Source organism: Lytechinus variegatus, chromosome 1, assembly GCF_018143015.1.
Source record: "Lytechinus variegatus isolate NC3 chromosome 1, Lvar_3.0, whole genome shotgun sequence".
NCBI classification, from domain to species: domain Eukaryota; kingdom Metazoa; phylum Echinodermata; class Echinoidea; order Temnopleuroida; family Toxopneustidae; genus Lytechinus; species Lytechinus variegatus.
In genome coordinates, this window is record NC_054740.1 from 45,992,343 (window position 1) to 46,005,939 (window position 13,597).

The window sequence follows — 13,597 nt, forward strand, 5'->3', positions numbered from 1 at the left end:
CTTGTAAACATATGAATGGAACGATGTCGATATAAATCAGCAAATACAAATTTATTTTCAACATCTGATCAGATTCAATATTGAATAAAAGAAAAAAAATCAGAAAAATTGCATTGTATATGCTATATGAAGAAAAAAATCTCACCAATTCCCTTTTAAATCATTAAACAAGAATATCGTCACCCGATCTTCATCCATCTCGTCACCCGACGCGTCTCGTCAACATGTGTGTGTGTGTGTATTTGAGTTTTGTCAGACGTGTATCAATCAGATAAGATTATATACGTCTGGGACCGACCTTTAACGTCACCATCCGAAAGACGTGACCAGGGCTCGAACCTCTGCATCAATTTGTAACTTCCCCACAACTTGGATTACAGGCGCACGCCACAACGCCCAGTTTGATGTTTGATATAATGTTGCATCCCAGAGAGGGCGCGCGCCCGGAATCATGATGCAATTTGTCACGCACGAAAATAATAGTTTTTCGTGGAGGGGTATGCGGCAAGTGCGGTACGAAGAAATCGGCCGGTAAATATCTAAGAATTTTGCCATATTCATAATTTTCATAATATTTGGAATGGCCAGTGCAATTTTTTCTTGAATTTATTGTCTCTAAATGCCCTATTTAAAGCACTGAAATAAAGGTGTCCGGCAATACGATATACTACCATAGTAGTAGTAGTAGTGGTAGTAGTAGTAGTGGTAGAGGTGGTGGTAGTGGTGGTGGTAGTAGTAGCAGAAGTAGTATTATTATTAGTAGTAATGAACAATGCAATGAATAGCAACGAGAAACACGCTAATCAATAACGTCGATGGTTAATATTTTTTTTAACTCATGAAAATACTGGTCTATCAATTGAAATAAATTTTTTTTTTTTTCCATTTTCAATTTTTTTTCATATTTAGAAATATTATGCAGTTGAATATAATAGTATATCATCACATTTTACGTACTGTTACGATACTGCAACAAATAACAATAAAATAATTTGAAATTGATTTCCCTTTTTTATTACAGGAAATAATTAACCATATGCAATCATAAATAAAACATAAATAAATAATGATCTTACGTCTCTTGAGATTGCGATAATAATCCAAAGTAAAGTCCAGTATTTAATCCAAGTCGACTGGCGAAGATAAGTTCACAATGATGGCGATGATGAAACTGATGTTGAAGCACGATGAATAACAAGAGTTACTGTAACAAGTTGAAATGTCTGTGAAGACGATGTTGATGATGATTAACAGTCAATTTCAGCAATCCATGGGTTGAAAAGCGTTCATTAAACAGGATGATGATCTCGATGAGAACTAAAAATTTCTCAAAATAACTGCAAACAGTTCATTGCTGGCGGATAAATAATTCCACAGAAGATAGATATTCCAGGTGGAAATACATGTAAACTATATGTTCTGACATAAAGGCTGGCGTGAAACTCTTAGCTCTGATCTGATATGATGAAGTGATCTGGTATGATATGATGATCCTTGAAGAAACTGCCACCTTATATATATACACATTTTAACTATTCTAGAACCTTCTAGTATTCACTACTATAGAAGGTTCTAGTATTGTCTACATTTTGTAATTAAGAACATTCTTCCCATGTCTAGAGCTGTCTACATTTGAAACACTCTTGAATGACCTCATTGAAATAAACAATGTCAATGAAATAGCTAAGCCTATTGTTCACTTACACTACCAATACAAATCTATTGTACGGCAATCTATATTAAAAAATCCTTGGCCTTTAAATAGGCAGAGGCCTGCTTAACAAAAACTTTTACAAAGATATTCTGGAATGTTCTTTATCTATGCTATGAATATCTTTAAAGAGAAGATAAATAAATGAATGTATGTAATTGCTCTTACAATTCTTCTTATATATAACAGTACATAATATTGCTATCCTTGTAAAACCTTACATGAAATAAATTCATATAGAAATAATGAAAAGACAAATCTTGAAAGACATCGCACAATACTTCATTAGCAATGAATGCGAGAGAGACTGAAGTGTGGAGCAAATTAAAGAACGTGAAAATACAAGCCGATGAACTAGAGGGTAGGATAAATAACCCAATTGTGTTAGGATCTCCACATCACTGCCTTGATTTGACTTACCTATATGTATAAGGTCCAAGTTCTTCTAGTCTCGCTGGTCCTCCTTTCAAGAATTCCTCAGGATTGGTGAGATTCCAGAACCAGAACTGAAAATATATTGGAATAGGGACCTCTTCCCATAGAGGATAGGCAAGAGAACTGGGGACTAGGGTTCCTTCCTGTGAGATTAATTAACAATATTTGTTTCAATGTTATGATATGAATACAAAAATCATGCTCTTTAAAGCATACACGAACCAGTAGATACAATTGAAATCCCCGAATTAGCTGAGAATGACAGAAATTTTTTTTAGAACAACCAATTTCTAATGAGGAAGTTTATGAAACCAAAATGTCAATGAAGCGTAACAAATCTCCTGGTTTTGATCGATGGCCAATAGAATTTTATATGACATTTTGGTCTGATATTTGTGACATACTTAAAAATTCATTTAATTATTCAATGGAGAGTGGTGTGATGTCTAATTCTCAAAGTAATGGTGAAATAACGTCGATTCCTAAGAAAGATAAAGATGTTAATTATTTGGAAAACTATAGACCAATTTCGCTGTTAACTGTTGACAAGAAAATTTTCACCAAAACCCTGGCAAACCACTTGAAAAAATGTCTAAATCCCTTAATCCACCAAAATCAGTCTGGTTTTCTAAAAGGAAGAAATATTTGGTTTAAAATTAGGTTGATTTTAGATTTGATTTAATATGCTGAGGCAAACAATATCCCTGGAGCAATTTTATTTCTCGATATTCATAAAGTATTTGACGGTGTGAACCATGATTTTTTAATCGAAGTCTTGAATCGCTTTAATATGGCGACAAAATTCATTAAGTGGGTAAAAACCATATATTGCAATAGGAAAAGCAATGTTTTGAATAATTGATTTTTAACTAAGGTAATTGTTATGGAAAGAGGCATATTCCAAGGGTGCCCTATTTCTCCTTGTATTTTTTTTTTACTTGTAATTGAATCAGTGGCATTGGCTGTGAGACAAAATGACAATATTAAAGGTATTCCAATCCAAAATGAAGTGAAAATTTCATTGATGGCGGATGATTCAACTTGTTTTTTAAATGGATCCTTGGAATAATTTAATGTTTATTTCAATTGCTTGATAAAGTTGATTGTAGTTCAGGGTGTAAGCTTAACTCGAAGTCAGAAGCTATGTGGATAGGAAGGAAAAAAGGTTGTCGAGATTTCCCATTTGCTGGAAGATGTCTAACAAGGAGAGATAATTTTTTCAAAACATTAGGTATTCAATCTTCGGTGAATTTTAATTTACTGTATAGTCTTAACTATGTTCCTAAAGTCTCATTTTAGACAAATTTAATGCAATGAGGGACATTTTGTGGAATGCTCATGCACCATAATTGTTTTGGAATAATTCAAATTGCTTCCTACTTGCAGACTCAATCCGAACCTGGTATTGTTTAGACATAAGCTTCCAGAAAAGAATCTGGATATGATTATTTGTATTTGGGTTACTCGCATTGTATTTGCTTAAATAAAAGTGTCAGATCCAAATCTAAACATTTTTTTAAAATGAAAGTTGGTTTGATAAAGGCATAGTTTTTATAAGTGATCTCTTTAATCCACCCCATCCCGGTTACAAGTTATTTGACGAGTTAGTTCTTGACTTTGAAATTTCAGCAAAAGATAGAAGATACATTTTTTTAAATTAAAAAAACATTGCTGGTCAATGGTTAGGTTGGTAAAATAATCCAGAAATAAATATCCATTCCGAAGTTGTAAAGAAATTATTAGAGAAAAGGAAAGTCAGCAGTTATGCATACTCAATATCTTTTTATCATTGTCTTCCTGAGAACTGTGTTTCCTTTTGGCATGTTTGGGAAGAATCTTGCCTTTCTGACGACAAAGTAGACTGGGAGAAAATACATTTGCTGAAGTTTTAGAGTACTATTGATAGCCGCCTCAGATCATTTCATTACGTTCACAAGACAATCGCCCTGAATGCATTTTTATTAAAAAATCAATAGGAAAGATTCCCCAAACTGTTCATTCTGTAAAAGAGACCATGACACAATTCTACATATTTTTTGTGATAGTCCAGTTGTTAACATTTTGTGGGACGATATTTTATCTATAATAAACCAAAAAAACAACAGTCGAATATTACCATTTCCCCCTTTGTAAAGATATTTGGCATTCAAGGTGATAATTTTCGCATACATTCGTAATTCGTTATTTCGAAGGTTCGTTAGTCCCAAAACAAAATGAAGTTCGTAATTCTGAAGGTTCGTTAGTCCGAAAACAAAGTGAAGTTTGTAATTCCAAAGGTTCGTTAATACGAAAACGAAATGTGGTTTGTAAATCCGAAGGCTCGTTCGTCCGAAAACGTAATGATTAACGAACGTTATTTCATTTTCGGACTAACGAATCTTCGGAACAACGAACCTTATTTCGTTTTCGGATTAACGAACCTTTGGAACAACGAACCTTATTTCGTTTTCGGACTAACGAACCTTCGGAACATCGAACCTTATTTCGTTTTCGGATTATCGAACCTTCGGAATAACGATCCTTCAGAATAACGCCACAAATGTTCGGATTAACGAACCATGTTACGTTTTCGGATTAACGAACATCGAGGTATAGGCAATTTAGGTGTTTCGGAATTACGAACCTTCGGAATTACGAAGTGTAACCATAATTTTTTAACATTCATTTTTCTTGCTTTCAAAAACTATGTTCACTTTGTAAATTTAATAACAAAACCCCCAATATTGTGGAATTCAATGCCCATATCAAAGGCTTTAAGGATATTGAACAATTTTTGGCGAGGAAAAATGCTAAATAACCAGTAGACTTAAAACAAGTGGAACGCCTCTGGCAGTCTCGCCTGCTTTATGCAATTTGTTGTAGCAGCAGTACTGCCTTTGGTAAACAGCTAATGAATAATTATTCATAGAAGAAAACACTACTACGATAATAAGATATGTCCATTGACCGAAAATGACCTAGTGACCATAACCATGTGACCTAAGACATGTGCAAAACAATAATTCATACTTGATTACCCTTATGTCGATGTTTCAGCGCTAGAGCCATAAACTTTCTAAGTCATGATGCCAATGCAACACATATTCCCAACACGGCCAAAGTTCATTGACCTTCAAATTACATTTGATTGATTGATAACGAATTTATTTCATTCCAAAATTTCAACAAGGTTACAAAGTAAAGCCAAATATAATATAACGTTATGAAATGAAATAGAAACCTTCTGAAAAGCAAAGCTTGTTATTGAAGGTCATTTGACCTTGGTCATGTGACCTGAAACTCGCACAGGGTGTTTAAGGATACATGGTTGCTTTTATGTCTACCTTTCATGAACTCAATCCATAAAATGTCAAAGTTATGATGACAATTCCTCAAATTCCCCCAACATGGCCAAAGTTCGTTGATCCTAAGTAACCTTTGACCTTGGTTATTATGACCTAAAACTCCACATGATATTCAGGGATACATGGTTGCTCTTATGTCCAAGTTTCATGAAATAGATCTATAAACTTTTAAAGTTATGATGACAATTCCTCAAATAACCCCAACATGGCCAAAGATCATTGACCTTTAAATGAACTCTGACCTTAATCATGTGACCTGAAACTCAGGCAGGATCTCTAGTGATACACTATTACCCTTGTGTCTATGTTTTATGAACTAGGTCTATATACTTTTTAAGTTATGATGACATTTCAAAAACTTAACCTTGGTTAAGATTTCGATATAGACTCCCCCAATCCGGGCCGCCAACATGGCCAAAGTACTTTGAATCTAAATGAACTTTGACCTTAATCATGTGACCTAAAACTCAACATGATATTCAGGGATACACGGTTGCTCGTATGTCCAAGTTTCATGAACTAGATCCACAAACTTTTAAAGTTATGATGACAATTCCTCAAATAACCCCAACATGGCCAAAGTTCATTGACATTTAAATGACCTGAAAGTCAGGCGAGGATCTTTAGTGATACACTATTACCCTATTGTCTAAGTTTCATGAACTCGGTCTATATACTTTCTAAGTTATGATGACATTTCGAAAACTAAACTTTGGTTAAGATTTCAATGTTGACGACGCCGCCGCCGCCGTCGAGAATGCGGCGCCTTCTTGTGTATCTGACATACTTAAGTGCTGCTCTGTTTAATCATGTAAATAGCTTGTTGATTTGTTTGATTTATACTGTAATTTATACTTTGATCAATAAAGATTGAAATAAAAAATCTCTTCTTAATAATCAAAGGCACTCAAGGGATTTAAAAGTGAGGTAAGTAAAACATACAGTATGCTACACATTAAGGATTGTAAAAAAAAACATCAGGCATAATAATAATAATAATCAAAGGCACTCAAGGGATTTAAAAGTGAGGTAAGTAAAACATACAGTATGCTACACATTAAGGATTGTAAAAAAAACATCAGGCATGGTCAAGTAAGCATATAAGATTCCCGGTCAAAGACCTGTATTTATTTTTAGCAAAGGTAACGATGGCTGTTTGATGACATATTAGAGTAATTAAGATCAATCATTGACTTTGAAGTATGTGTTCTTCCTCTTCACGTGTACTCTTTCATTAATCATTTATTATTTATAGTCATTATTTATTTTAATCTATTCAAAATTAGTTCAAATAAATCAAATTATCGTAATTAAGTCAAATAATTGATATCTTTTCCCGATAACTGTTAACTAACCTGCTCCATGATCTTTAAAATGACGACATCTGTGATAGGAATAAGAACGATACCGATACATGCCATGATCGTTCCTGTCACACCACAACAAATCAGTTTATTGGATCGTACCTCGCTCATCTTTATACTACTAATAATGGTAATTTTCCTGCAAAGTAGAACATAAAATATCAAATCATGAAAAACATGTAAACAATCGGTTTAGTTACTCAGGAATCAAATATGCGACAATGAACGTTCTAAATATTAAAACAAAGGTGAGTGAGAGAGAGAGAGAGAAAGAAAGTGTGGGAGGGGTGGTGTTGTCGAAATGAGCTTGTGTTCTAAATTGAAACTTTTCGGTAGGTTCTAATTCGAAAAGGCCCGGTCCCACAGCATCTGCGGATGCAAAGCGGATGTAAAACGGAAAAAAATCTTGCCATCCGTTGGAATACGCTATCCGTTGAGTACCTATTGCATAGTGTTTTATACGCTTTATCCTTCGAGCGTCCGTCCTCTGTTATTTCGTCTGCGCAAAAGGTTTTGAGCTGCACACATTTTCAGAACGGATGAACTTTCCGCCGTGTGCAATATATATACGTACATAAACGTTCTATGTCCGTTTTTATCCGTTAAACGTCCACTCTATCAATTCAATTCAATCTTTATTTCGCAAAATAGGATAAAAATACAAAGAAACATCAAATAATGTGATTAGATAATATAATACATTGCGTGGCTTTCCATGAAGGTTATCAGAAACCTGTAAGGCTGGATCGCCAAAACATAGTAAAAAGACAACAATATTAATAAAAAAGAAAAACCAGAATATCATATCATTGTAGTAAATACAATGTAGGAAAAGGGACAGAGAAAAAAAAGTATACAAAAGACACGAATCAAAGGGGGGGGGGGTAGATAGGGTACAAGTAATGCATTGATATCAACTGCGAAAATTAATAATCGTTCACTAGAAATTTTTTGTACTGTTTTCTAAAGGAAGATATAAATTGTGAATTAGATATTATTTGGGGAATCTCATTCCATTGTTTGGGACCTACATAACTTAATGATTTAGCTTCGTGACAAGACTTGATAGACCATAGATGAAATTTATTGGAAGAACGGGTATTATGGTTATGAATTTGATTATTATATTGAAAAAGATCTGAAAAAGGGGTGGGTAACAACCTCTTCTTGTACTTATACATAAATATTGCGAGTTCTTGCTTATTGATATCATATATATTGAGTAAAGACAATTTCTTGAATAAAGGTGCGGATGGTGCTAGGTAATGTGAATTAGTAATTATTCTTAAACATTTCTTTTGAATTTTGAATATTGAGTCCAATTCATATGAGGTTACATTGGTAGACCAGACAATATTGCAATATTTTAATTAAGGGAAAATTATGGAATGGTATAGAGTTATCAGATTTTTATGAAGCAAACTATGGTTAAGTTTATAAAGTAAACCAGTATTCCTACTTATCTTATGTAATACATTTATCATATGGTACTTAAAACTCAAAAGATTATCCGATGTGACACCTAAAAACTTAATGGAATTACTTTATTCGATACGTTTATTGTCGATATAAATGTGAATACGATCGTTGTCAATTGAATTATTATTATTAGATTTGTCAGTATGGGTTCGTGTTAAAGATTTGTTTTTTTTTTTAAATAGATGCATCTAGTTTTATTTATATTCAGGGACAACTTATTTGCTTTTAACCAGTCGGAAACATTTTGGAGTTCATTGTTCAGGATGGTATTATTCAAATCTTTAGAAGAATAAAAAAATACTTGTGTCATCAGCAAATTGATAAAAGGTTAAGATTAGATGATTTACAAAGGTCGTTTATATATAAAAGAAATAACAAGGGGCCTAAAATTGATCCTTGCGGTACCCCCAACGGAAACATTTAATGAAGAAGATAAGACACCGTGGACAAGTGTATGTTGAACCCTATTTAAAAGATAATCCCTAAACCAGTCTAACGCGATCCCTCGAATTCCAAATTGATTAAGTTTAAATAAAAGTAATGAGTGGTCCATAGAATCGAAAGCTTTAGATAGATCTAAGAAAACTCCAATTATGTGTTCGTCAGCAATAAATGATTCCATTATTTTTTGTTTAACTTTTAAAAGAACATGCTCACAGGAAAAAGTGGGTCGAAATCCGTATTGAGAATCACTTAAGATATCATTACTGTTTAAAAACTTATGTAATCGATTATATACTATTCGTTCAAGCAATTTAGAGAAACATGGTAAGAGGGATATTGGTCTATAATTTACAAATTTATCGGGGTCATCTTTTTTAAAAACAGGAATTACTTTAGATTCTTTGAGTTTTGAAGGTACTTTCCCAGTTACAAAAGACAGATTAAATACATGAGTTAAAGGCAAGGCAATGGCATAAATGACACGCTTAACAACTTTACAATTTACGTTATCAATTCCACAACTTGCACTACTATCCTCTCTGCATCCTCTGGGCAACTCAGATCCAATGAAGCTGAACAGCGGAAAAAGGGAGGAAAGATATTACGCAGAACTCTTTTTTAATTCACCGCCCCAAATTTTGGAATTCCTTTCCTCTGAATATTTAAACTAAAAGATATTTAAACTTAAAGTATCTTTCACTTTGTGAGCAGCTGATTTTAAAAATTCCCAAGCAAAGGTGAAACATGTGCATGAGTGCTTGCATTTGTCATTAGAAACCCGGAAACAGACCACAATATAAAATGAAAAACTTTAATTTAGACAATTAGCCTGATTTTAAGAACCCGTTTGCAAAACGCGCATTCAGCTTATGCCCAAATGCAGTTTTCTCAAATTCAGTAAGTCTGTTAGCTGTGTTGACTGCCTTCTGCTGTGTGTATCTTCCACACACACTAATGTAAGCTGCACTTCTATTCAATGTGTGCCTTGTTGCATTAGATGTAGGCCATACTGGGTTTATCTAGATTTTATGTGTTGTATACACACAGTCATTGAAACCAACTCCCAAATATCTTCAAACTTTGGTTTACATATCCAAAGTTTTAAAATAGTTTCTGTTGGTATACTTTGAAAATTTTGGGATGGTATTTTTGCACCATAACGCTAATAAGTTAGTCCATTTTCAAGAACCAAAATAAGATATTTTTAAATCAGATCAAAGTGAAATGATCACTAAATATTTGAAAGATCAATATTGTCTCCTACCCAAAAAAGAAACCCTCGATTTTGTTATGGTCATTCAGATCCCACCTCATAATTGCTCCCTATTCCCACTCTTTTTTAATTCATTGCTTTCACTCATCACTCTGTTATTCTGTCTTCGTGGAGCCCCCAAGGCAGATCCAGGGGCGAATTGGCGGCGCGAAAAAAAGAAGAAAGGGGGAGGGAAGAAGAAAGGGAGGAGAGACTAAAGGATAAGAGGAGGAAGAAGAAAAGTTAAAGAAACAAGGGGAGGTGAATAGTTGGAAAATGGGGAAATCACGTTTGCATTGCTTTGTTTGAGTGAGATAATAGTCTACTCAAGTCGAAATATATGTACAAATTAATTATCTTGCAATTCGAGATTCCATTATTTTGTTACGGTGAGATACCGTTCGTGATTACAGCAAAGTACTGAATATATCATGAAAAGTTAATAGAATGCCCCGTTTAGCTTTAATTAATAAACATGTACATTGTACTGCCATCTATCAAAAAAAAATTTATTTGTGATGGCTGTTCTTTTGATTTTTTTCGTCACAACTAAATATTACGAGCGAGCAAAGCGAGCAAGCAAATTTCTGTAGGTGGGGGACAGAATGGTGTCCAAAAACGTCTCTGAAGTGGTGTTAAGTATATGGGAGAGACCTTGTGCTGAGTACGTTGGACCTTGAAATCTAAGTTGAACCTAGTATGGAGTGGATTAAAACTAAACGCGGAGGAAGAAAACTTGCCATGAATGGGTATTGATATAAAAAAAAAAAACACGTAACCTTGCACTTGCCATAAAAGTCGCGAATATAGACCATTTAGAGCAAGTAAGTGCAAGCTGGTATTTTTCATATACTCACCCCCCCCCCTCCCCTAAAGAAAGGGAAAAATCAATACAATTATAAATATATATAGATAGATAGATTTAGCCCTATAAATGGGATATTCTAAGCACTTTTTATAATGCAACAAATGCAAATGCATTCGCGCACTGCAAGTGAACTGAAAATTGAAGATTGTAGAAAGTGTTTATGAGAATTTATGAATATATATTTATTGCCAGGGAATATGTCCAATGGTATTTTCTCCAACATGATGGGTAATGATTGGGGAAAAAAGAAGAGTGAAATTTGTTTATATTTTAACGGGAACAAAAGGATTTCAATGAATAATACGTAATAAAGCGAAGGACCGTTTTAGCAAAAGGGATAAACCCCCGTTAACCATTCCATTGCCGCTGTCATCCATTATCATCGTTGATACTAGAACAGTTCCGGAGACCCCTAATTTAAGACCAAAGTTAATTCTAGAGCCCCCGATTTTCGTTTTTTTTAATGCGACACATGGGTATCATTTTATAATTCGAGTATCCCCCCTCGGGAGGGAAATCTACGCTCTCAACAAAAAAGCAGTCAAAATTACCAATTAATTTGGCCAGCTGGATGCAACGTTTATTCCAGTCAAATTTGCTCATAGGTATCATTTTATAATTCGAGTGTCCCCCCCTCCTCCACGGGAAGGAAATCTACACTCTCAACAAAACAATACAAAAATAGTCAAACTGACTCGTTAATTGGGTCAGTTTGATGCAACGGTTATTCTAGACAAATTTGATTATTTTCTAGTCTTATCTTACTAGATATTTCTGAGTAAAATATAGGTCAGAAATATGACTAGACATATCAGTTACACCCAGCTAACTAACTGATCTAGTCAATTTGACTAATTTATTCTAAGAGTGTAAAATGAGTCGAGATGCCCTTCGGGAATGTTGTCCTGCAGGGGAGTTATCAGGTAGGAGTTGTCCCCGGAGAAGTTGTCCTAGAAACGTCTCACATGCACGTTGATGAATGTTGAAGAGTTTCTCTAAATCATCATCGCTTGACAAATGATAATCTGTTTGTATACTACTTGGCAAAATTAAAGCTGGTTATGGAGAACAGTTTAAGCTCAAGTCCACCTTAGAAACGTGTTGATTTGAATCAATTGGGAAAAATCATACAAGAATAACGCTGAAAATATCGTTAAAATCCGATGTAAAATAAGAGAGTTATGGCATTTTAAAGTATGTAATAAAATGCATATAAATTGTGAGTGAGTGACGTCATCAGTACCCTCATTTGCATACCGAAAAGGATGTGCGTATAACTGTTTTGTGAAATAAGGCAAAACTGAAAAATATATATTTATGTTTTACATCCGATTTTGATGAAATTTTAATTGTTATGCTTGTTGGACTTTTGTTGATATGGACTTGTTCTTTAAGCGTTCAATCGAAATCAGAATTTGTTTTATTCTTGAATGGCGTTGCAACTCGGGGCTAAAAAAAATTATGACATGATATACCATTTTCATTTCCCCTTGGTTCACATGAATTTCTGAATAACAAATCATTGTAGTATGAGTGATAATAGCAGAAAGTTTGAACATAGCATACACTTTCAACACATAGCATTGATATTCAAAGTAATTGACAAAATAACTTTATTTCGTGGACATAGATTTTCAGAAGAGTTTGTCTTCGAGATTCCAAAAGAAGTAATAAACCGTACACGGTTCCCTTTTTTCTATTCAGATATCATTAAGTGGATAAAGTGAAAATTATATATAAAATGACACGATAACAAAAAAAGACAATCATTGCATTACTTACAAGATATGACAGTATACACGCTATGCGATGCCCATACTGTTTTTTAGAGAAATTGTAGTCCCATGTCGGTCTGTACGAAATAACGTTCTATGACAATCTTTTAAAGCAGAGTAGTTTCTATATTGATGAATATTGAAGTGTGATTTAGTCTTTTGCAATCATCGGTGTACGGCAAGAACAAAATGATGATGTCATCAATATTCTATAACACAGTCTGTTTGTTTCATTTAGCTTTGTAATGCAAGCACTAATTAGTGAACTTCTGTAATTATCTAACATGTCTAAAAGGGCAAACAAACCAAAGTCCTATAAAATCAAATCGTGTTCACCTTTGTGTTACTGATAAGATTAAAACAAAATCAAACACAAGTACAACCTTAAAGCACTCGTGGAAAAGACACTATAAAAATATTAATTGTAAGTATATGACGATCTCACAAAAGTCATTTATTGGTTAATATTGATGTGTGATTCTGTTCCTTGCCATATGCCATAAGGGCATATCGGCGTAAATGAACTTCTTAACTTAAAATGAAAAATAAATTATAAATTCATTAGAATTATCAACATCCTACCACTGCTGAATAGCCAACAATTTCACAGGAATCTCAACGTTTAAACCATCCGATAAAACTAATTACTATTCATTAGACAAAATAAATAGTCATGGTTAAGACCATCACTTCAATCATTTATATGTATATTGGCTTCGGAATATCTGCTGATTATTCTATTATCATGATTATTTCATTTACTAAAACTACAAAGAAATTGAGTAACAATACAAACAAGAAGGTTAGTGCACAGGGGAACGTAGGGGAACATGGTGAATACAAACTTTTTTTCAAGTGAAACTGCCAAAATATTGATCTTTTTAAATAGTCTTTCCATGACATATGTGATTCCATGCACGTAGAC

At 33.8% G+C, this 13,597-nt stretch overlaps 1 protein-coding gene across 1 annotated transcript in view; it reads right to left on the minus strand.

Moving 5' to 3' along the window:
* The window catches only part of LOC121415138 (scavenger receptor class B member 1-like), a 52,156-nt gene extending 39,272 nt beyond the window's left edge, over window positions 1-12,884 (minus strand). The window contains exons 1-3 of the mRNA XM_041608272.1: window positions 12,680-12,884; window positions 6,846-6,993; window positions 2,132-2,289 (exon numbers count right to left, since the gene is read on the minus strand). Coding sequence (XP_041464206.1) covers window positions 2,132-2,289; window positions 6,846-6,965 — 278 coding nt within the window. The 5' untranslated portion in view covers window positions 6,966-6,993; window positions 12,680-12,884. The remainder of the gene's footprint in view (window positions 1-2,131; window positions 2,290-6,845; window positions 6,994-12,679) is intronic.
* Window positions 12,885-13,597: the final 713 nt, after the last annotated feature.